This window comes from Aethalodelphis obliquidens, unplaced genomic scaffold, assembly GCF_003676395.1.
Source record: "Aethalodelphis obliquidens isolate GAN/ISIS:26980383/991018 unplaced genomic scaffold, ASM367639v1 scaffold47, whole genome shotgun sequence".
Lineage (NCBI taxonomy): Eukaryota > Metazoa > Chordata > Mammalia > Artiodactyla > Delphinidae > Aethalodelphis > Aethalodelphis obliquidens.
Window position 1 is genome coordinate 6,863,065 of NW_020837991.1, and position 22,934 is coordinate 6,885,998.

Consider the following 22,934-nt stretch of genomic DNA (forward strand, 5'->3'; position numbering starts at 1 on the left):
AACTGGCAGATCCCTCTCTAAAAATCTGCTTCTACCTGGGCTCTCTTTTTCCCTTCATTCTGTTAACGGATCCAAGATCACACCCCTGGAGCTTCTTCCAGAATTTTTTTTTTTTTTTTTTGCGGTACACGGGCCTCTCACAGCTGTGGCCTCTCCCGTTGCGGAGCACAGGCTCCGGATGTGCAGGCTCAGAGGCCATGGCTCACGGGCCCAGCCGCTCCGTGGCATGTGGGATCTTCCCGGACCGGGGCACGAACCCGTGCCCCCTGCATCGGCAGGCGGACTCTCAACCACTGTGCCACCAGGGAAGCCCCAGATTTATATTTTAAGAATGCTCTTTAAAAGGTACAGGTTTAAGTGCTATTAATTATTCACAAATTAGGGAAAATCAATTCCATCAGGTTGCTTTCCTTCAAAAACCTGAGATAAGGAGCTCTGAAAAACTAGAAGTTCTCAATGAAAGGAACAGGAAGGCGTTACCTTTGAGGCCAGGAACACCTTCTTGGGGAAAAAACCTCTCGGGGTGAAAAAATACAGTATTGAGGACCCCTTTGGGGTGCTAAACACTCATATGATTGAAAAGCTGAGGTTGAAAATGTGGGACTTTGGTTCTGGAAAGATTATTGGATGACGACAAACATAAAATTTCTGAACTTTGATGTGATGTTAAATAATATTTGTCATCTCCCAGACTGGGAAAGAATAAAAACCAATTATAGTCTCTGTTAGTGGATATAGAGGGAAACAGGCAATTTCAAAATTGGTAATTCTTTCTAGAAGGCAATCTACCAACAAGTATCAAAAACGCTAAAAGTATCATATATGATATTTTATATGATATTTTATATGATATTTTATATGATATTTTATATCATATAAAAATATCATATCTCATCTCTACGAATTTTATTCTGAAGAAGTAATCCTAAAATAGTAACAGAGCTGCAAACAAGGTTTATGGTGAAGAGAGTTCACGACATCATTTTTAATAGCAAAAATTCACAACTACTAATACTTCCAATAAGGGTAGGTTAGATAATTCAGATGCAGTGTATTCAATAACATGGAACATAATCCTGAATCTTTGTTTTTCTGTATGAATTTTAGTATAATGCATCTAATGCCATGAAATAGACTGTGATGTTTCTATAGAGATTGTATTAAATTTGTAATTTAACTTAGGGAGAAATGATATCTTTATAATGTTGAGTTATCCCATCCAAGAATGGGATATCTTGTTACATTTGTCCAAGTCTTATTCAGTGCCTTTCAGGGGTGTTTTAACATTTTTCTTCTATGGTTTTGCACATTTCCTGTCAAATTTATTCCAAGTATTTCACCCTCTTTGTCACTATTGTAAATGAAATTTTCTCTACCATTAGTAGTAATAATAATAACGTGGAATATAATATAGTCATTAAAAATCATAATTCCAGGAATGATATGGGTATCCTGAAAAGTGAAAAACAGTATATGTGGTACAGTTCACATTTTGTTAAAAATAACTACAGAAATACTGGAACGATATTGAATGATAGAATCACAGATTCCTTTCTCTTATACAGAGTACTAGAATGTGCCAAGTTTCTAAAAAAGTGTGTGACGTTTATAATCATTTTTTCAAAACTAACAAACTGTTGAGGCTGAGATAAAGGATAGGGAAAGTTTTCATTCTTTTCCACGTCTTGCCCCCATTACTTAAAGTGGTTGCTTCCTGGTCCCAGAATTCAGCCTAAGGCATTAGTATAAAAGGTCTCTCACAGAGAGGGTTAAATAGGCTTAGAAGTTTTTCTTCATGGAAAAAAAGAAAAAAAGACACTTTCCATCCTTGCAATTGAACTTGCAAATTGAAATGTGAAACACAGCCCAATTGTAAAAATAGCTAATAATACACTCTGCCAGTATTGAATATCTACAATGTGCCAGGCACTTTCAATATATAATTGAAAGTATATAATTATACTTTCCTAGTATATAATTTCAATATAGAATCCCTAGTTCTCACCATAGTCCTGGAGGCCAAGCTTTATAGTCCTCACGTTGTAGATGCTAAAACAGAAAATTGGCGAGGCTGCCCTGGGTCCTATGGCTACCACAGAGGCAGGATTCAAAGGGTCGGGCACCTAGGCTGAGCTCTCAGGCACGCAGGATGCTCTGCTTCTGCTCTCCACACTTCCAAAGCTAGCCCTGCTCTGCTCCAGGAATTGCTCTGATGGCCAATTACCTCTGCAGACTTCTATTTTCTGCTGTGGAATTCACCTTTGCTTTTATTTACTTATATTTTTGAAATAGATTTATTGAGATAAAATTCACATACTGTACACTCCATCTATGTAAAATGCAGTTCAATGTTTTTCTGTATATTCACAGAGTTAGGCAGCAATCACAATTAATTTTAAAATGTCTGGAGCCCCCCAAAGAAATGCTGAAACCTTAGCTATCAGTCTCCAATCTCCCCAGGCCCCCACCTCCAGCTGTGCCAGCCACTCATCCACTTTCTGTCTCTGTGGATTTGCCGACTGAGGAGATTTCATATAGATGAAGTCATACATCATATTCCCTTTTGTGATTGGCTTCTTTTGCTTCCCATAATGTTTTCAGGGTTCATCGTAGGTAGCAGCTTGTATCAGTCTATCTGTATGGCTGAATGTCTTTCCATTGTGTGGAGAGACCACATTTTGTTTATCCTTTTGCCAGCTGATGGGCACCTGGGTGGCTTCCACTTTGCAGGTATTATGAATAATGCTGCTATGAACATTCTTGTAGAAATTTCTGTGTGGACCTATGTTTCCAGTTCTCTTAGATGTACACCTAGGAGTGGAATCGCGGAATCATATGGTAACTCCGTAGTTAACCTTTTGAGGAACTGCCAGAGTGTTTCCAAAGTGGCTGCACCAGTTTCTATTCTCACAAGGCAACTTCCCCTTTGACAAGACTGAGTTCAAACTTTGGTCCTGTCCTTTCGTGGAACTTCTAGCTTCTAAGAAGGATTAAGGCACAATTCAACTTTTTTTTTTTTCTTAAAATGATGTCCGCTTAGGTCTGACCTTGGAATTCTCGCTTTTACTACTTTGATTTTATTTTTCTAGATAAATATCATTACCAACATCTCATGTGGTTTTTTTGTTTGTTTGTTTTTGTGGTACGCGGGCTGTCACTGTTGTGGCCTCTCCCGTTGCGGAGCACAGGCTCCGGACGCGCAGGCTCAGCGTCCACGGCTCACGGGCCCAGCCGCTCCGCGGCATGTGGGATCCTCCCAGACAGGGGCATGAACCCATGTCCCCTGCATCGGCAGGCGGACTCTCAACCACTGTGCCACCAGGGAAGCCCCTCATGTGTTTTTTTAATACTTTTTATAATGGGACCTTTCCAGTAATTTACAGTTCACATTTGATGAAATTGGCACTAAAAGCAGTTAAGCAATATGCTGAAGGCCTAAACTTTTTTATAGGAGTAACATTTTCCCTTAAAGTAGAGTTTCTCAACTCTGGCACTGAGCGTTTGGGCCTAGATAATCTTTTGTTGAGAGTGTGGTATTCTGTACTACGCTTCTTGTGTAGGATGGTTAGCAGCATCCCTGAATCCCTGGATGCCCCCATCCCCAACTCCCTGGATGTCCCCATCCCCAGCGCCGGAAAACATCACCAGACATGGAGTTATATGAGCTGTTTGTATATTTTGGAAATTAACCCTTTTTTGGTTGCACCGTTTGCAAATATTTTCTCCCATTCTGTAGGTTGTCTTTCCGTTTTGTTTATGGTTTCCTTTACTGTGCAGACACTTTTAAGTTTAATTACATCCCACTTGTTTATTTTTGTTTTTATTTCCATCACTCTAGGAGATGGATCAAAAAAAATATTGCTGTGATTTAGGTTAAAGAGTATTCTGTCCATGCTTTCCTCTAGGAGGTTGGGATTAACATATACACACTACTATATATCAAATAGACACCAACAAGTGCCTCCTGTGAAACACAGGGAGCAATAGTCACTATCTTGTAATAACCTATAATGGAAAAGAATCTGAAAAAGAATGGTTCTATATGTATTTTATATCTGAATAACTTTGCTGTACACCTGAAACTAACACAATGTTGTAAATCAACAGTACTGCAAGATAAATAAATAAAGGGAAAAATTCCCCCCCACCACCAACCTTAGAGTTTTATGAGAATAAAATGATAAATGTATATGGATATGCTTAGCACATTATTTGGCCATGCTAGAAATATAAAGTTAGGTTTGTGCTTAAAAAAAAAAGATCATCACCAGACATTGCCAGAAGTCCCCTGCATGGGATTGGGGAACAGGAGGCCGGGGTAGATGGGGGTGGAGAATTTCCCTTGGTTGAGGACTGCTGGGTTCAGGGAATAATTCTGAGATTGCAGAGTCTCAGAAAGCAAGGGCTTGCTTCATGTCTCCCTCCCTTTCTATTTTTCTCTCATTCTCAATCCAATTCCTAACAGATCTTTGCATGTCAGCCTTCATCTTATTTCAGTATCTCTTTTCACGGTTTGAAGACAGAAACATTGAAATCCGGTGGCTGTCCCAGCACCTCTAACCATCAGGCATACAGCCACACCAGGACACACAGAGCTACAGTCCAGGCCAGAGCAGAGTCCCCGAAGGACTCTATTTCCAACCCCGGAAATGACCTGTTACAAATCTCCTTGATGCCTTTACTCGCCTGTTAACCCTTGCTCAAGACCCTGCCACTTATAATTTCTAGCAATTTAGACAGATTTCTTAATCTCCCTCAACCTGCTTTTCCATCTGTAAAATAAAGACACAGCTGCCTGGCTTGACTTGGAAGTTTCTAGGCTTTATCTTCCCCAGAAAACCCAATTCAGCTGTTTCTCCATATCCCTTCATACCAACCTTTACTTAATAGTTCAAAGGTAGTTTCAATTTTTGAGAGAACAAAGTGGGGAATATCTAAATAATTGAATAAGGCAGTCTTAAAATGTCAATCACATCATAAAAGAGCATATTCCAATTATTAGTACCATTATACCACAATTTAGGTCCTGAGTCCTGCTTTTCTTGGAGACTATTTATCCATCAATTATCAAATTCTATTAACCCTTCCCTACACACAGTGGTTTGAATTCACATATTTCTTCAGATTTCTTCTCCAACTTTGATTCTATCCCTTATCACAGGAGCTGGGAATTTTCTGATGGCCTCACTCTTTTCCCAGCCTCTGACCTCTTTCTGGTACAGGACACCTTGAACTATCTAGAGAGCAAGGTTATTACTGTGAGTCCTCTACAGACGAACGAGTTCCATTCTGAGAGCACGTTCATAAGTCCAATTTGTTCATAAGCCCAACAAAGTTAGCCTAGGTACCTAACTAGCACAATCGGCTATATAGTACTGTATTGTAATAGGTTTATAATACTTTTCACACAAATAAGAACAAACACATAATAAGAAACAAACACAAAAATAAAGGAAACATTGTTAATCTTACAGTACAGTACCTTGAAAAGTACAGCAGTATAGTACAACAGCTGGCACACAGGGGCTGGCATCAAGTGAACAGGCAGGAAGAGTTACTGACTGGAGGAGGGAGGGGAGGTGGGAGATGGTAGAGCTGAAGGGTCGTCAGCAATAGGAGACGGAGGACAGGCTGCAATGTCACTCACGTCTGACGCTGATGGCACAGGTTCTGGTTCCTTGCTGGATTCAATTCTATCTACCCTCTTGAGAGAACGATCCAGTGATGTCTGGGTAGTAGCTCTTTTTTTCTCTTCATAGATGATAGGGTAGCACTGGACTGTACCGTGAACAGCTGCTGCAACCTTTGTGTACCGTTCTACATTCAAGTCCTGTGCCTCAAAAACTAACAGGGCCTCCTCAAAGAAAGAAAATCCCAACTGATTCACTATGCTGTACAGCAGAAACTAACACAACATTGTAAAGCAACTATACTCCGATAAAAATTAATAAAAACAAAATAAAGAAAATCCCCATGCCATTTCCTGCATCGTGAGTCTCTTCGATTCTTCAGTTACTTCTTCTTCCTCTTGTCCCTCTTCGTCCTTTCTCTGGGCCTCCAATTCTATCAGGTCTTCATTAGTCAGCTCCTCGCGTGGCACAGCAAGGAGCTTAATGAAGTCGTCCTCTTGCAGATCTAGCTCCACCTTCTGGCTGAGGGTCACTAAGTTGCTGAAGGCCACGTTAGCATGTGTGAAAGTTTGGAACTTGAAGGTTCACATGTAGGGGACTTACGGTATCAACCTTGCAGCAAAAATCCCTCCAGTGGCTCATGGAGCCCAGAGAATGAAACTCAGATGCTTATCTTGACAATCGATGCCTCTGTAATCAAGTCTCCATCTGTCCTCACCATCTTATTTCCCAATATTTCTACACAAATTCCCTACTCTAGCTAGACTAGTGTATTCATTATGCTCCTAGTGAATGCACTAAGCTAATTGAAGCTTCCTCTCCCAGCCTCTACTTCACTTGTATGCTGTCCTCCCACTATCCAAATTCACATCCAATGCCCAGTTTTTGTCCTCGTGCTTCCTTTCCTTAACTATAGGGACAGGAAATATATATATATATATATATATATATACACATTTTTTTAAACTTTTATCACAGTCACCTAGCACAGCACAAAAAGTACTGAATGACTGAGAGAATAAGTTAATAAACCAGGAAATAAAGAAATTAGGCTTTCCTTGACCAGATCAATACATAGAGATTTCTCCTTTTAAGTTCATATAATATCCACTGTCTGATCTATTCATTTAGCTCGTATTATTTACTGCCTTGTACCATTAATTAACTCTTCATCTCTGTAAGTATTATCTCCCCGAGGGGATTACAAGTTCCTAGGGGTCAGAGTCTGCATCGTGTTTTGGTGTACCCCTCGGCATCAAAACAGCAACATCCTACCCTCTCCAAAGGCTCCTTGATTGATTCAGCAACAGACTAGCTGAATCTCCACTGCCAAGTGTCAGCAGCAGGGCCCTCTCTGGCATCTAGACCATAAATCACAGGTTAAACCTTTCCTAGCTGTGAAAGCCTGGTTCATATGTCAAGATAACCTGGATCCTCAGAACCCTTGGTCAGCATCTGGGAGGGAAACAGCTGGGTTTGCCATACACTAGGGTCAGATACAAACTGACATGTTCGTGGTTGGTGGTGAAGGCATAGTGTCTCTAGGATGGACTTGCATGCTCAGCTCCAGTGTCTACATGATAAAAATGAAGGTCAGCTCCAGAGCCAGATATTTCTCTGTCACCTTTAGGAGACAGCCCAAACTCTAGTGTCCCTGAACAAAATTCTGCTTCATCTTTTGCCTGTGCTCCTTCGCTCTCTGTGATCCAGGCACTCTAAGCCACCTGTGGAGTCTTACACATCTAGATCTCCCCCTATTTCTCTCCTCTAATTGGGGCATCCTTCCCTTCCTCCTTTGTTTGACCAAATTCTATTCCTTCTTCAAAACAGAGCTGTGTTATCCCTGCCCCTAGGAAGCCTTCCCTTTTTCACCCTTTCTGGTGCCTCTTCCCTTGTGCTCCCCCTGTACCCTGAGCATCTGCCCTACTGCATCATCAGTGTTCAATACTGTCCCTTTCAACAGTGCCTATGAGCTTTCGGAGGGCAATACTTCCATCCTCAGATTCGAGTACAGTATCAGCAGAAAGTAGATACTTCAAAAGCTTCCTGAATTAAATGTGTAATAGGGAAGAACAAATCCAACTCGATATTAGATCTCTTTCTCTTACCTTAACCTTTGTATTCTATTGCTTTTGCTTCAAGTTAAGAATGTTGCCCATAGCCTGGAATATACAGGATAGCCCATTCTCAAGGCTCTGACCTTTAAGCAGATAACACTTTTCCATTCATATAGAGATAAAAGTTGCAGAACGGAGAATAACAATTGTCCTATTGGAGGTTTACAGGAACATCCTGACCTGACCTAGGTGAACAGCTGTAAGAACAAAGGATTCCAACACCTAGAAGTTTGCAGCAACCAGCCACAACCCTTCCTCACCTTGCCGTAAAAACTGCTTTGCTGAAACCCTTCCAGGAGTTTGGGGCTTTGGGGGGGCATGAGCCACCCATTCTCCTTGCATGGCCTTGCAATAAAACTTTCTCTGCTCCAAACTCTGACATTTTGGTATGTTTGGTCTCACTGTGCACTGGACATAGGAACATGTGCTCGGTAACAAATAGAGGCAAAGTGAATTATATGAAAGAATTATTAAAGTAGAAAACAAGCAAAGGAAATGACAGAAGTTTTGACTATTAAATTATTTTCCCATAAGACAAATCCAGTTCCCTCTGTTTCTCTTTTGAGAGAAATGGAGAAGAAGGAAGAGTAAGTCATCATCATTACTCAGGCCTGAAAAAGCTACACATGCCCGGGAGACCTCTCCTCTGGTAAACATTCCCAGGCTTTGCTTGATATCTTGAAGCTTCGGCAATGGCAGGTCTCAGTTTCCATAAAGCGGAATGCCTCATCATACATCTGTCTTCCCGAAACTCAAACTCTGCGCCTAGCCAGACAGCTTGTTGTGACAGTCATGGCCCTGTGGCTATCATTTGTTTGCCCTCATGAATGGGATTTTCTCATCAACATTATCTTAGTTAAAACACAGAGGCATTGATGACAGCTTAATCTAAGCAGAGGATGAGGTTCACCAAGTCACCATGTTTACTTGATGTACAGATGGTGGTGAGATACAAATGGATTCTATGAAAAAGGGTGATATTGGGGAAGCTGCTCTGTGAATTGCAGGACTGCAGACTAAAATCATCTGGCCACAAGTATTAATAGGGTGAGCACTTTTATCCTTCATGACACAGCTCTCCCTGCCATCTCCCCACCTCTGGGAGCCCCACTGGCCTTTATCTGATTAGTACTTCCCCTGATTATGGCTCATTCTTGGGTTTGACACATTCTGCATTGTAGAACTGTTGTAACATGAATATGGTTAAAAATCACATTTAACTCTTCTTCCACTGTTGACGTGAGACACTTCAGAAATGTTTTGGAGGTCAATTCTAATAGTTCGTTTATTCAGACACTTGCTTATACATTAGGCAAATATTAGCAAGGGCCTGTTATTAGCAAGGTGTTATACTAGGCCTTGGGCAAATAGTGGTGGCAAGGCAGGCAGTGTTCTTGTTCCCATGAATCCTTACATTCTATGGTGACAGGAACACTGAGCAGCCAGTTATAGAGACATATGATTAATACACATTCTTTTTATAATTTATTTTTTGAAGTATAGTTGATTTACAATGTTGTGATAATTTCTGCTGTACAGCTAAGCAATTCAGTTATACATACATATATAGTGTATAATTTAATATATATATACTTTCTTATATTCTTTTCCATTATGGTTTATCACAGGATATTGTACATAGTTGCCTATGCTATACCGTAGGACCTTGCTGGTTATCCATTCTATATATAATAGTTTGCATCTTCTAATCCCAAACTCCCAGTCCATCCCACCCCCACCCCCCTTTCCCCTTGGCAACCACATGTCTGTGCTCTATGTCTGATAATACATATTCTTATGAGCTAAATTGTGCCCCCCAAAATCCATATTTTGAAATCCTTACCCCCCCACTCAGTACCCGAGTATGTGTCTGTACTTAGAGACAGGACCCTTAAAGAGGTAATGAAGGTAAAATGAAGTCATCTGAGCAGGCCCATAGTCGATATGACTGGTGTCCTCACAAGAGGAGGATAATAGGTGACAGATGGGCAGAGAGAAAAGACCATGTGAGGACACAGAGAGAAGATGACCTCTACAAGCCAAGAGAGAGTCCCTCAGAAGAAGCCAACCCTGCCCACACCTTGAACTAGCCTCAAGAACTGCGAGAAGGTAAATTTCTGTTAGGTCACCTAATCCATGGTATTTTCTTATCGTACTCCTAACAAACTAATGCATACATTTATACACATACTTACAGTCAGTGCTACAAAGGAGAAGAACCAGAAGACTCAATAAAGGGGCAGCTGGCCTGCTTTGGGAAGGTTTCTTGAGAAAATATCAACTGAGATAAATCCTAAAAAAAACAAGTGGGATGGTGTGGACCATAGCTGTAGGAGGATTTATTTAATTTAAACAAAGGCAATGATAAGTAATCATCCAATAACATCCATGACGGCTGCTGGTCAAAGGCTATGCCATTAGAATTTCATCCTATCTTCAGCTAGAGAAAGAACAAGTCAGTCCCAGCATTCTACTAAGTATAGAAAATTAATGACTGCGTAGAACAGATTGTTTAGTAATTTGTAATGCTGGAATGCCCTGTGTCTAACTACTGAAAAATTGTAAGGTGGAAAGAACATTGTTGCTTGTATCTAGGGACTCAGTGGGAGGAGCTGAAATGGTCTCTCCAATAAGCCATTTGCCTCCACTAAAAACATTTCTGTGGCATCCGGTTGATTTCTGGATCTTTGCTCATCATGTGTCCCTTGGCCCTGGGATTCTGTTCTGTGCCTGGCAATTGGCTTTCCCCTTCTGTCTTTCCAGCTTTCATTTTACAGCCCCTGCTGTCAGGTTGAGATCTCTCAGTGTGAAGACTCCCTTCCCCATCTTCTGGGTTCCATTTAGTTGTGCAGAGACTCATATCGTACTCCTGAAAATTCCACTCTGGGTTTGATGACTCTAGTATATCAAATCAGTAGATTGTGCAGCTAAACACTCGGGAGAGAATATTCTCTAATGAAAAGCCATTAGATGGCCTTTCTGCCCTTTGATCTTACTGAGGCTTGTTCTGTTTTCTGCAGTGACATAAATATATAAAAATTCTCACCTAGGGACTTCCCTGGTGGTGCAATGGTTGAGAATCCACCTGCCAATGCAGGGAACCCAGGTACGATCCCGGGTCCAGGAAGATCCCACGTGCTGCAGAGCAACAAAGCCTGTGCGCCACAACTACTGAGCCTGCGCTCTAGAGCCCATGAGCCACAACTACTGAGCCTGCATGCTGCAACTACTGAAGCCTGAGTGCCTAGAGCCTGCACTCCACAAAAAGAGAAGTCACCACAACGAGAAGCCCGCACACCACAACAAAGAGCAGCCCCCGCTCACTGCAACTAGAGAAAGCCCGCACGCAGCAACAAAGACCCAATGCAGCCAAAAATAAATACATTTATATTTAGAAAAACCTTCTCATCTCTGAGAAAGTCTGTCCCACATTAAAAGAACCTTATCATGACTCTATCTTGTTTTTCTCTCCACATGCAATAGCTCCGGTACTATTGAAGGTCCTGTATACTCTGATAACTCCCTTACCTACCAATCAATACACACTCACAAGAGTATCCTACTGTGATTAAAAGATCGTCGCAAAAACAAAACGAAACACAACTTCTCAGATTTAGCTCCTTGGCACCTAACTCTATACGGATCACAGAGAGTAACATGCAGGGCCTTTCTGGGACAACCAAGCATCTCATTCACAAAAATCACTGTATGAAAGGATCCCAGGTTATCATTCTTCCTCCCTCAGATGCACCACAATGTGGGGAGTTGAGAAACATGACCTCTGGCAGGGGGCTTGGCCCTGCTGAATACACTTAATTTAGGCCACTTACCCCGTTTTCAAAAGAAGACTCTGGGGCTACTGATTTCTTTGAAGAAAATAAAGTACATGGTTGACCTCCTGTTTTCCTTCAAGAACTAAGATGAAGGTTTAGAAGGGACTTGAGTAATTCTAGACCAACTCTCTCCTTTAGCTACAAAGGACAATGAGGTCTAACAGAATAAAACTCACATTCTGCATTGATGCAGAGCATAGCTAAGCTGGAGTTCTGGATGCTAAGGCCTGAGTTCAAGGTCTTTGCCCAGATTGGCTTTTCAGTGAGAACTTGATGTTTAGAGAAGCACTACAGCAGACAAAAACAGACTTCAGGGCTTCCCTGGTGGCACAGTGGTTGAGAGTCCGCCTGCCGATCAGGGGACACAGGTTCGTGCCCCGGTCCGGGAAGATCCCACATGCCGCGGAGCGGCTGGGCCCGTGAGCCATGGCCGCTGAGCCTGTGCGTCCGGAGCCTGTGCTCCGCAACGGGAGAGGCCACAACAGTGAGAGGCCCGCGTACCACAAAAAAGAATAAAAATAAAAAATAACATACTTCAAATTTTCAGGACTGAAGGACCCAAACTTCTTTCTTCCTATTCTCATTCCTATTCTCATTCTCATTCTCGTTCTCATCAGCAAAATAAAAATAACATTGAAATGTCAGGCCACTTGCAAAATAATTATAGTGGTGCCAGCTTTTTTTGGTTACTGAATGTTTCACTTGCAATTCAAAACACTCTGCCTCGATTGTCTAAAGAAATGAACCAGGTGGTCTCCTTCACTTTTGCACAAGTTCCTGTTTTCTTAGTCATCCAGATTGGTTTGGACAATGACAATCTACATTCTAAGCACCTTTTTAAGAGTCTTTAAAAATAGCAGCCATTTGCTCCTCAAAAATAGAACATGGTATCAATCGTTCCAGGAGTAGGTATGGCCCTGAGAAAGTGGTCCCCAAGACACATGGAACCTGGGGAGAAGTGGTGAGGAACTAGAGTGTGAAATGCATAAAGGAGGAAATCCAGGTGTTTTTTTGTTTATTTAAGATTTGCACAGTTGGCTGTTCTGATCCCTGAAAGGGGACATGGGAGCAGCAGGGCTCCTGGAAGGTTTCCTCTCTGTTCCCATGCAGCCCCCAGATTTCCACGTGGCATCGGACGCACAGGGGTGACGAGAATATGGGAAAAGCTACGCAAGGCATGGCAAAGTCTCTGGAAGCATCTAGGCTTTCACTTAGTACCCTTCGTACTTACATGATAATCTTACTAAGGAATCGTCACTGAGCATTTAAAAGGGCCTGATAAAAAATAATAAAAACAAATAAAAAGGTCTGAGAGGGACTTTCCTGGTGACACCGGGGTTAAGAATCCTCCTGCCAGTGCAGGGGACACAGGTTTGAGCCCTGGTCCGGGAAGATTCCACATGCCGTGGAGCAACTAAGCCCATGTGTCACAACTACTGAGCCTGCACTCTAGAGCTCGTGAGCCACAACTACTGAGCCCGCATGCCACAACTACTGAAGCCTGTGTGCCACAACTACTGAAGCCCATGTGCCTAGAGCCCATGATCCACAACAGAAGCCACCGCAATGAGAAGCCTGTGCACCACAATGAAGACTCAAGGCAGCCAAAAGTAAATAAATAAATACATAAATAAACATTAAAAAAAAAGTCTGAGAAAAGTATGCCACATATATCAATGACTATTAGTGTGTGTGTGTGTATGCGTGTATGTTAATATATAGATACGCATAATTTACTTTATAACTCTAAATAGGCAATGTCAGCTAAAGTGCAGTAAAAGTCTACAAAGACAATGGATTCACAATCCCTTGTCAGCCCCAATTAACCCCCAAATCTGTCTATTGATGGGACCACCAAGTGAAATGTTTTGGGAAAACCCAACTTTAGATACTACATAGGCTACTTTTGTTAACAGCGTACTGTACGTTTCATCTTTCATCTAAAGCAGAGTTTCTCTGCATTTGAATTCTTTATAAACACCTGACCATATCACGAATAAATATGGGGGGCAGCAAGATTCACTGTGGTGACCATGGACTTGGGGATGCAAAGGAAAGGCCTGAGCTTGAACACCTGCTTGGTCATTTGAACTTAATTGCTGACTCTCAATTTCCCCTTGTGCCTGTTGGTAAAATAAGAACCACTTAATATGTTTCATGAGCTCTTTTTTTTTTTTTTTTCTGTAGTATTGTATGACAAGGTCCTTGCATAATGCCTGACCTGCATGAGATCCACAGTAATTGTTGGTTCTACTGTCATATCACTTAGAGTGAAAGGATGCCCTTGACTTTGCCTCATATTCACATATACAAGGCTTTCAAGAAAGGGGATGACAAAAATAGAAAATAAAGAAAAATACAAGGGAGGGATTATACCATTGCCCTTCAACTCCCTAAAATTTCATCCCTTAGAACAACTAAATTCAGATGCCTTCTATTTTGAGGACGATTTCATTTGGACTTCTCTTCCTGATACCCAATGCAAACTGCACAGAATAACCACACCCCAAAAAAACTATGCACACTGTATGAAGCTTTGGTAACAGAAGTGAATGTGCCAGGCATCCATGTGCTGACCTTCTCATAGGGGTCACCTTCTCTTTTAGACCCAAGACGTTAGAAATACATGAACTATTCTCAAGTAAATCTTTAAATAGCTGGATTCCCTGTTCAATTAATAATGTGCTATTTTCTATTTTCCATGAGGTACCAGTGGCCCTCAAAATTATTAGAACAATGTTTATTATTTTTCTGATTTCTCATGTGAGATTTTTCTCTTATAAAGCCAATACAATCTCAAGTACTTGGAAAACAAGGTTCTTCAGAAATGTATGGGAGGAGAAAACTTTTTTGTTAGTCTGATTTTTTTGTTTGTTTACCTTTTTCCCCCAGGTAGAACAATGCCAGTAGACACAAAGCCTTGATCCATTTCAAAGAAAAATAAAAGAAATTCCAAAATTTCTGAATTTTCCAAATTTCGGGAAATTCTTGGAGAAAGAAGCAAGCAAGAGTTTTCTGAGACAGACATCAGAATGTTTTTAAATCTTTCTTTTACTTGTTTGATTTTTTTTGAGAGACAGGTCTAATATAACATGATTTTTTTCTCCCTCTTTACTGGATATTGGGGCAGCTTTAACCAGTCTCTCTCTCAGTCATCAACACATTTTAATGGACTGACACATGCTTAATAATACAGGTAATGCTTTAGAGCAAAGTGTCACTGGGGCCTGTACTATATTAAAACTGCATTTTTGACCTGAGCCCCACAAGTCTCTGTACTCCACCATCTCGCCGGTTGGAGAGAAACAGATCAACGCCAGCTCACGATTTTTCTTCTTCAAATAAGGAGGATCGAGGTTTAACTTTTATAACTCTGCACATGAAAAATGTTATGTTTCTAAGCGATTAACTCACCTCCATGACTAGAAATCTTAGAAATTTCACAAAAGCCCCACGACTGCACAAACTCACTCAGCTTTTATGACTCTAAGGAGTGAGGCCTGTTTTTGCCTGAGGTCTTGAGTCAGTGTGGAAGAAAAAGAAATTTGCTAAATAGCTTCTCAACACTGTGCTAAAGGGTTTAGATCATATTTAATCATGGTCACAGTCTTGTGATGTAAGCATTTTTTTGAATCTCATTTTGTAGGTAGATGCTAAGATGGACCCCAGTGATTCATGAGTACTAATATCTAGTGTGAGTGTTTCATCTAGCAATTTGAGGAAAGGAAGAGCCCTTGCCGGGGAAAAGGGAGGACTTCTTTGAGATCCTTGGTGTTTTTCGAAGCAGTCTTTGATGTGGCTTATCCTATGAGAAATGTTAAATTTCTGGACGCTCCTTTTCCCATTGGCTAACCAGATCTGTATATTAGTGATGGGTTCCAGACTGTTTAGTGAGACAGTAGACAACTTATTTTTATTCTCAACTTCAATACACTTTGCCTTAGAAACAATTTTTGGTGTAGCACTTCCCAGTCTGTGACCCTGTCCTGAGAAGGGCGGGAACACAGGCTTTGTTGACATACATACTTCATTTTTCTTATCTTCAACTTTAACATCAACCTCCTCATTATCAAAAATCCTGTAATTCCAAAGGTAATTCCCCTTTTTTGATGGAGTTCAGAAACTGCTGAGCTGCACCATCAAAATAACTTCTGAAATCATCACTGACTGTGAATCCATTTTTCCATAATTTCGTACTTACACCTACCAGTTTCTTTTGTTCAGTGGCAGACAAACATTTGACACCAACCTTCTGAGTTTCCTCAAAAAGGCTGTCAACAAAATAGTCCCAATTTGTTTGCTGATTGTCACTAAGAGGTTGGTGGTCAGATCCTGTTTCACAAACCCGTTCTTCCTTTGTACTTTCAAGATTATCTGCTTCTTTCATTCTCTTTTGTCTTCCTCCTGGTGTGGCCACTGGGCTGGAGCCCCTCAGACAGGGAGCACTGCCTCCCCCAGACTCTCTCAAGCTCGGCGGCCATGCTGCTGGGACCCTGCTCATCTCCCTTGGTTACTGCTGCCGGCACCGAGCATGTGCTGAGGCTGGCTCTGACTCCTAGTATCTGAATCCTTGTGTAATCCCTTTGACTTGAGCAAGGGCTAGACTTATTCACTTTTTTCTAATGAATAGAATATGATGAAAAGGATGGGATGAGATATACAAAGACTGTGGCTTTTGTCCTGGGGGTTCTTTCCCACTCTCTCCAGGGTCACTCACTCTGGGGTAAGAATGCTGCCCTAACAATGAGGCAGCCTTCTGGAGAGGGCGTGGGGATAAGTTTGGATCTTCTGAGGTCTGCCCACAGCCACATGAGTTAGCCTGGAAGCAGAGTTAGAACCGGTTGAACCTTGAGATGACTGTCGCCCCTGCCAACAACTTGACTGCAGCCAGAATTGCCCAAAGGGCTCCTGGATTCCTGACTCTTAGAAAATCAGACATAACATGTGCGGTTTTCAACTAAAACATGTTGGTATAATTTGTTACGCAGCTGTAGATAACAAATGCACTCTCACTTACATGGGAGACAAAGTTAAGTTCATCTAGGGCCCCAGACTAACTAGTAAAGGGAAAAGGTGCTTTTGGAACCTGCCTCTCTGACTCACAGATCCAGGCCCTTCTGTTATTTCCAGAGGTTTGAAACTGTATACAAGACCCTGTGTCCCTTCCTTTGAAGTAATAGGCTTTTGCTTTAGTCTCCCACACCTACACTGAGGCTCAAAAGGCTGCTCAAGAGTTAATGATTAGGAAAAAAAAGTAGTTAATGATTAGGAATGTGAAGATGTAAAAATAAAGAATAGCTGTTGGGCTGGGAAACTGGTAACAATTTAGACTATAAATCAGCCACATGGCAGAATCACCAAATTCCCAGTTCCCTGAAAGATAAAGATAAAGGTCTGACACATATTCCAAAGGTTTGTTTTTTTTTTTTTTTACAGGAAGCTGACCACCCCCCAGATGAAAATTGCTGACCACAACAACATAGACCCTAGACTGTTTGAAACCAGAAGATTGATGATGCTGGAAACTTCACCTTGATGCCAACCAATCTGAGAACTGTGCACAAGCTGATCATACACCCTGCAGCTCCCTCCCTCACACTGCCTTTAAAACCCCTTACCTGAAAGCTATTGGGGAGTTCAGGTCTTTTGAGCATGAGCTGCCCCTTCTCTTTGCTTGGTGCCCTGCAATAAAATCTATACTTTCCTTCACCACAATTCGGTGTCAGTAGATTGGCTTTACTGTACATGGGTGAGCGGACCCAAGTTTGGTTCAGTAACAGGTTCAATGGGCTTTTTTGTTCACCCATTGACATCAGAGGCTTTCCCATAGCCTGACTTGATCTTGACTATTAAGTCACATCCTTTACTTAACTCAATTTCCTCTAATTTAATTGCATAACAAAACTCAGAGTCCAGTGGGGGAAGAAAGACATTTAAATTAAATAAATGATTCAGTGTCCTATAATCCAGGATGGATATTGGTCCAGGATGCACAGAGGAGGCAGTTTGATTCAGGCTGTAGAGCCAGGAAGGCTTCTCAGGATTTGTTGACCTAGCAGCCTGCCTTAGCCCCCAATCCAATGCCTGCAGGTGGTCTGACCTCGGTAAGTACTTGTCACTAAGTGAACACATTGCTTCCAGAAGGACAGGGGACATCAGTAAGATAACAAGTAGAGAAGGAGGGAGAAAATTCCATGGCTCCATGTTGAAGGAATGGCAGATAGAAGAGTCAGGATGTTATTCATACATCTATTCCATGTTGCTATACATTAGGACCTATACTCTATTGCTATAAAAGAAAGTACTTTCCAATCTTCAGCTTTTTGAGAACAATTTTAAAAACTTTTACGAAAAGGTGCTCAACATCGCTAATTATTAGAGAAATGCAAATCAAAACTACCATAAGGTGTCACCTCACACTGGTCAGAATGGTCATGATCAAAAAGTCTACAAATAATAAATGCTGGGGAGGGTGTGGAGAAAAGGGGACCCTCTTGCACTGTTGTGGGAATGTAAATTGGTGCAGCTGCTATGGAGAACAGTATGCAGGTTCCTTAAAAAACTAAAAATAGAGTTACTGTATGATCTAGCAGTCCCACTCCTGGGCATATATCCACAGAAAACTGTAATTCGAAAAGATAAATGCACCCCAATGTTCATTGCAGCACTGTTTACAATAGCCAAGACATGGAAGCCACCTAAATGCCCACTGACAGATGAATGGATAAAGAAGATGTGGTGTATATATATATATATATATATATATATATATATATATATATAGTGGAATATTACTCAACCATAAAAAAGAATGAAACATTGCCATTTGCAGCAACATGATTAGACCTAGAGTTTATCATATTAAGTGAAGTAAGTCAGACAGAGGAAGAAAAATATCATATGATATCACTTATATATTGAACTAAAAACAATGATACAAATGAACTTATTTACAAAACAGAAACAGACTCACAGACTTGGAAAACAAACTTATGGTTACCAAAGGGGAAAGATGAGGGGAGGAATAAATTAGAAGGTTGGGATTAACAGATACACACGGCTATATATAAAATAGATAAACAACAAGGACCTACTGTATAGCACAGAGACGTATATGCAATACTCTGTAATCACCTAGATGGGAAAAGAATCTGAAAAAGAATAGATACATGTCTATGTATAACTGAATCACTTTGCTGTACACCTGAAACTAACACGACCTTGTAAATCAACTATACTCCAATACAAAATTTATAAAAGAAGAAAAAAAGAAAACAAATGTTGGCTCTTCAGACTTAGAGTAAATTTGTGAAGACTGGTCATCTCACACCCCTGGGAGCTGGAGCCTGTATGTTTTGGTCAGATTCTCAAACACGTATCGACTTGGCTGAACAAGAAACGACATAGAAGTTGTCAGTGGACAGTACCTGTGAGGATTTCAGCTGCACGTTCGGTCATTTTCTGAATCACGAGTCTCAGGGTTCCATCCTCCAGGCTCAGCAGCAGGGTCCCTGAGCCCTCAGAGAGCATCGTGGACAGAAGCAGACCATCCTTGTTCCACGTTCGAAACTGGAAACTCACCGAGAGCCCATCGATTTGGGGGGTGCCGGGCAGCAGCAAATAACTGCTGCTCGAGTTGACAAATGTGATGGGAACAATTTGTGGTTCGGAGCAGGAAAATGTGACATTGCCCTGGAAAACAATAAAAATCAAATATATAAAAGCCATTTTTTATTCTGCAATCTGACAGCTGATATAAACAACCACCTGGAGCTGACCTTAATTTCAGGATCATTTTACATACAGCAGCAAGATCTTAAAGGGAAAAATATGTCAGCTTTGTTCAGACACACCCACAAGATTGTTTTCCATTCTTTTTTCTACATCATGGTGCTATCTGCAAAGAGGGTCATCCAAGACCCAGGGTGGGTGGGGGCATGGGAAGCATCAGAAGTTTCTAGGGATCCAGAGATAAAACTAATTACATTCATTCATTGAATAATGCTGTACTGCAAGTCAACTAAGTGCCAAGCACTGGGATACCTTTCAAAGAGATATGTATGAGAAAACTTTGTTACAATATGGAATGTCCCCAGGGCAGCCTGGTAGAAGAAATAGCTAAAGAAGCAAAGGTTTCACAAGGGAGGCGATGCTTTCCTGGAAGGAAGTGGGGAAAGACAAGAGTGAGTGCCCGGTCAGCCTTCTCAGCAGATGGCATGGTGTTTGCAAAGGCTTGGAAAAATTAGCAAAATGGCATCCCTGGGGAATGAGTCATTTCTGAACTTGCAGTGAGACAGAGAGGACCATGGACCATAAAGCAGGTGAGTTTATGCTTGCCAAAGTTATCATTCAAAGTTAGAAGCAGTAAAGTGACATTGGCCAGATTTTTAATGTATTAAGAGTATTTTTAGTAACATGGGAAGTCGAGGGGGGGATGCATGAGAGGAACAGAAGTGGGGAGTATTAAGTGTGTGTAGACTAGAAGCAGGAAGAAGTGGAAGAAGATTATCCTTTGCATAAGTGAGGGAAAATGGGTCCGAGTTTACTTGAGGAAGTTACAGGAAAATAGACAAATGTATACATGTGCCCAGCTGAGCCATGTGCTGGAGTCACTTTTACTAGATGAATAGGAGAAAGCCTGGAATACCATCTAGATTATGAATAGGTGTTACAATATGAAAGCCATTTGTAATTTTTATAGCCAACCTCTATAACAATGCAGTGAGCTTATTCAGGTAAGTGTAATGCTGTATTTTCCTCTAAATAGTCATAGACACATCTTTTTTTAACTTATTTTATTGAATTATAATTGATTTACAATGTTGTGTTAATTTCCACTGTACAGCAAAGTGACTCAGTTATATATATATATATATATATATATATATATATATTCATTCTTTTTCATGTTCCTTTCCATTATGTTTTACTACAGGATAGTGAATATAGTTCCCTGTGTTATACAGTAGGTCCTTGTTGTTCATGCAGTCTATATGTACTAGTTTGCATCTGCTAATCCCAAACTACCAATTCACCCCTCTCCACTCCCCTTCCCCCTTGGCAAACACAGTCTGTTCTATTCATAGACACACCATGTTCCCTGTAAATCTCTCAATCCCAATGAAAGAGGCTAAGCTCCACCTATTTCCATAGCCAGTGCCACTTCTGCAAAAAAAAAAAAAAAAAAAAGACAGGGATTTCTGAAAGAGGAATGCCCTGGCTTGCCTGGCTGCCTGAATTCAACTTTGCAGTAAAGTGGCCAGGTAGTGGGGTTAGATACCTAGGACAGCTTCTAGTCCTAGAACAGATTAATCCTTCAGGTTGTACAGCCTCATAATCCTGAAAAAAACATCCTTAGGTCCCAAATATATTTGTTAGTGACAGTCCTGCATTTCTGAAAACAAATAGCAGTTTCCAAACAAACTTCTCCCAATAGTACATTTCTAATGATGCACTCATCAAGCACACCGCTATGAGCATATTCTTGCATTGATCATTTTTTGTAGTTGTTTAGATGTGTTCTTCTCTTTAGGCTAGATCCCCAGAAGTTAATTAATGTGTCAAAGGGTAAGGCCCTTGATATCCATCAAGAAATTGCCCACAGTTTATACTGCATTTGGCATTAGGCTAAGTGCTAACGTGCATATCTCATGTATTCTACACAATGACACTGTGTTCATTTAAAAAATGCACAGATTGGGTTTGGAGAAGCTAGGTGATTTGACAAAAGCCAGAGTCCTCCTTAGCAGTGACAATGGGGGACAAACCTATGTTTGTCTGACATGGAGGTTTTTGGCAGCCATCTCTGAGAACTTCCTCCTCTGAACTGGGTACCACTGTTAAAAAAAAAACATCTACCAGCTTGCTTTTGATATCCCATTGCTGTTTTAATCTGCTTTTTTAAATTGATATCTAGTCTCATACTGTTGTGGTTGGAAAAGAAGATTGATATGATTTCAATTTTCTTAAATTTACTGAGGCTTGATTTGTGACACAAGATGTGATCTATCCTGGAGAATGTTCTGTGTGCACTCGAGAAGAAAGTGTATTCTATTGTTTTTGGATGGAATGTCTTATAAATATCAATTAAGTCCATCTGGTCTAATGTGTCATTTAAAGCTTATGTTTCCTTATTTATATTCTGTTTGGATGATCTTTCCATTGGTGTAAGTGGGGTGTTAAATTCACCTACTATTATTGTGTTACTGTTGATTTCCCCTTTTGTGGCTGTTAGCATTTGCCTTATATATTGAGGTGCCCCTATGTTGGGTGCATAGATATTTACAATTGTTACATCTTCTTCTTGGATTATCCCTTGATCATTATAGAGTGTCTTTCCTTGTATCTTGTAATAGTCTTTATTTTAAAGGCTATTTTTTCTGATATGAGTATTGCTACTCCAGCTTTCTTTTGATTTCCATTTGCAAAGAATATCTTTTTCCATCCTCTCACTTTCAGTCTGTATGTGTCCTTAGGTCTGAAGTGGGTCTCTTGTAGACAGCATATATATGGGTATTCTTTTTGTACCCATTTAGCCAGTCTGTGTCTTTTGGTTGGGGCATTTAATCCATTTACATTTAAGGTAATTAATGATATGTATGTTCCTATTACAATTTTCTTGATTGTTTTGGGTTTGTTTTTGTAAGTCTTTTCCTTCTCTTGTGTTTCCTGCCTAGAGAAGTTCCCTTAGCATTTGCTGTAAAGCTGGTTTGATGGTGCTGAATTCTATTAACTTTTGCTTGTCTGTAAAGCTTTTGATTTCTCTGTTGAATCTCAATGAGATCCTTACTGGATAGAGTAATCTTGGTTGTAGGTTTTTCTGTTTCATCACTTTAAATATGTCCTGCCCCTCTATTCTGACTTGCAGAGTTTCTGCTGAAAGATCAGCTGTTAACCTTATGGGGATTCCCTTGTATGTTGTTTCTTGCTTTTCCCTTGCTGCTTTTAATATTTTTTCTTTGTGTTTAATTTTTGTTAGTTTGATTAATACGTGCCTTGGCATGTTTCTTCTTGGATTTATCCTGTATGGGACTCTCTGCACTTCCTGGACTTGATTGACTATTTCTTGTCTCATGTTGCATAAGTTTTCAACTATAATCCCTTCAAATATTTTCTCAGACCCTTTCTTTTTTTCTTCTTCTTCTGGAAGCCTATGATTCAAATGTTGGTGTGCTTAATGTTGTCCCAGGGGTCTCTGAGACTGTCCTACATTCTTTTCACTCTTTTTTCTTTATCCTGCTATGCATCAGTTATTTCCACCATTCTATCTTCCAGCTCACTTACTGTTCTTCTGCCTCACTTACTCTGCTATTGATTCCTTCTAGAGTATTTTTAATTTCAGTTATTGTGTTGTT

General features: G+C 40.7%; 1 protein-coding gene and 1 pseudogene across 1 annotated transcript in view; both read right to left on the bottom strand.

The window, feature by feature from the left end:
* CNTNAP5 (contactin associated protein family member 5) overlaps nt 1-22,934 on the bottom strand; it is an 880,239-nt gene that overhangs the window by 365,890 nt on the left and 491,415 nt on the right. Inside the window, exon 8 of the mRNA XM_027082570.1 lies at nt 19,008-19,272. Within this exon, the coding sequence (XP_026938371.1) occupies nt 19,008-19,272 (265 nt within the window). The remainder of the gene's footprint in view (nt 1-19,007; nt 19,273-22,934) is intronic.
* On the bottom strand, nt 15,172-15,988 carry LOC113607247 (UBX domain-containing protein 2A pseudogene; annotated as a pseudogene).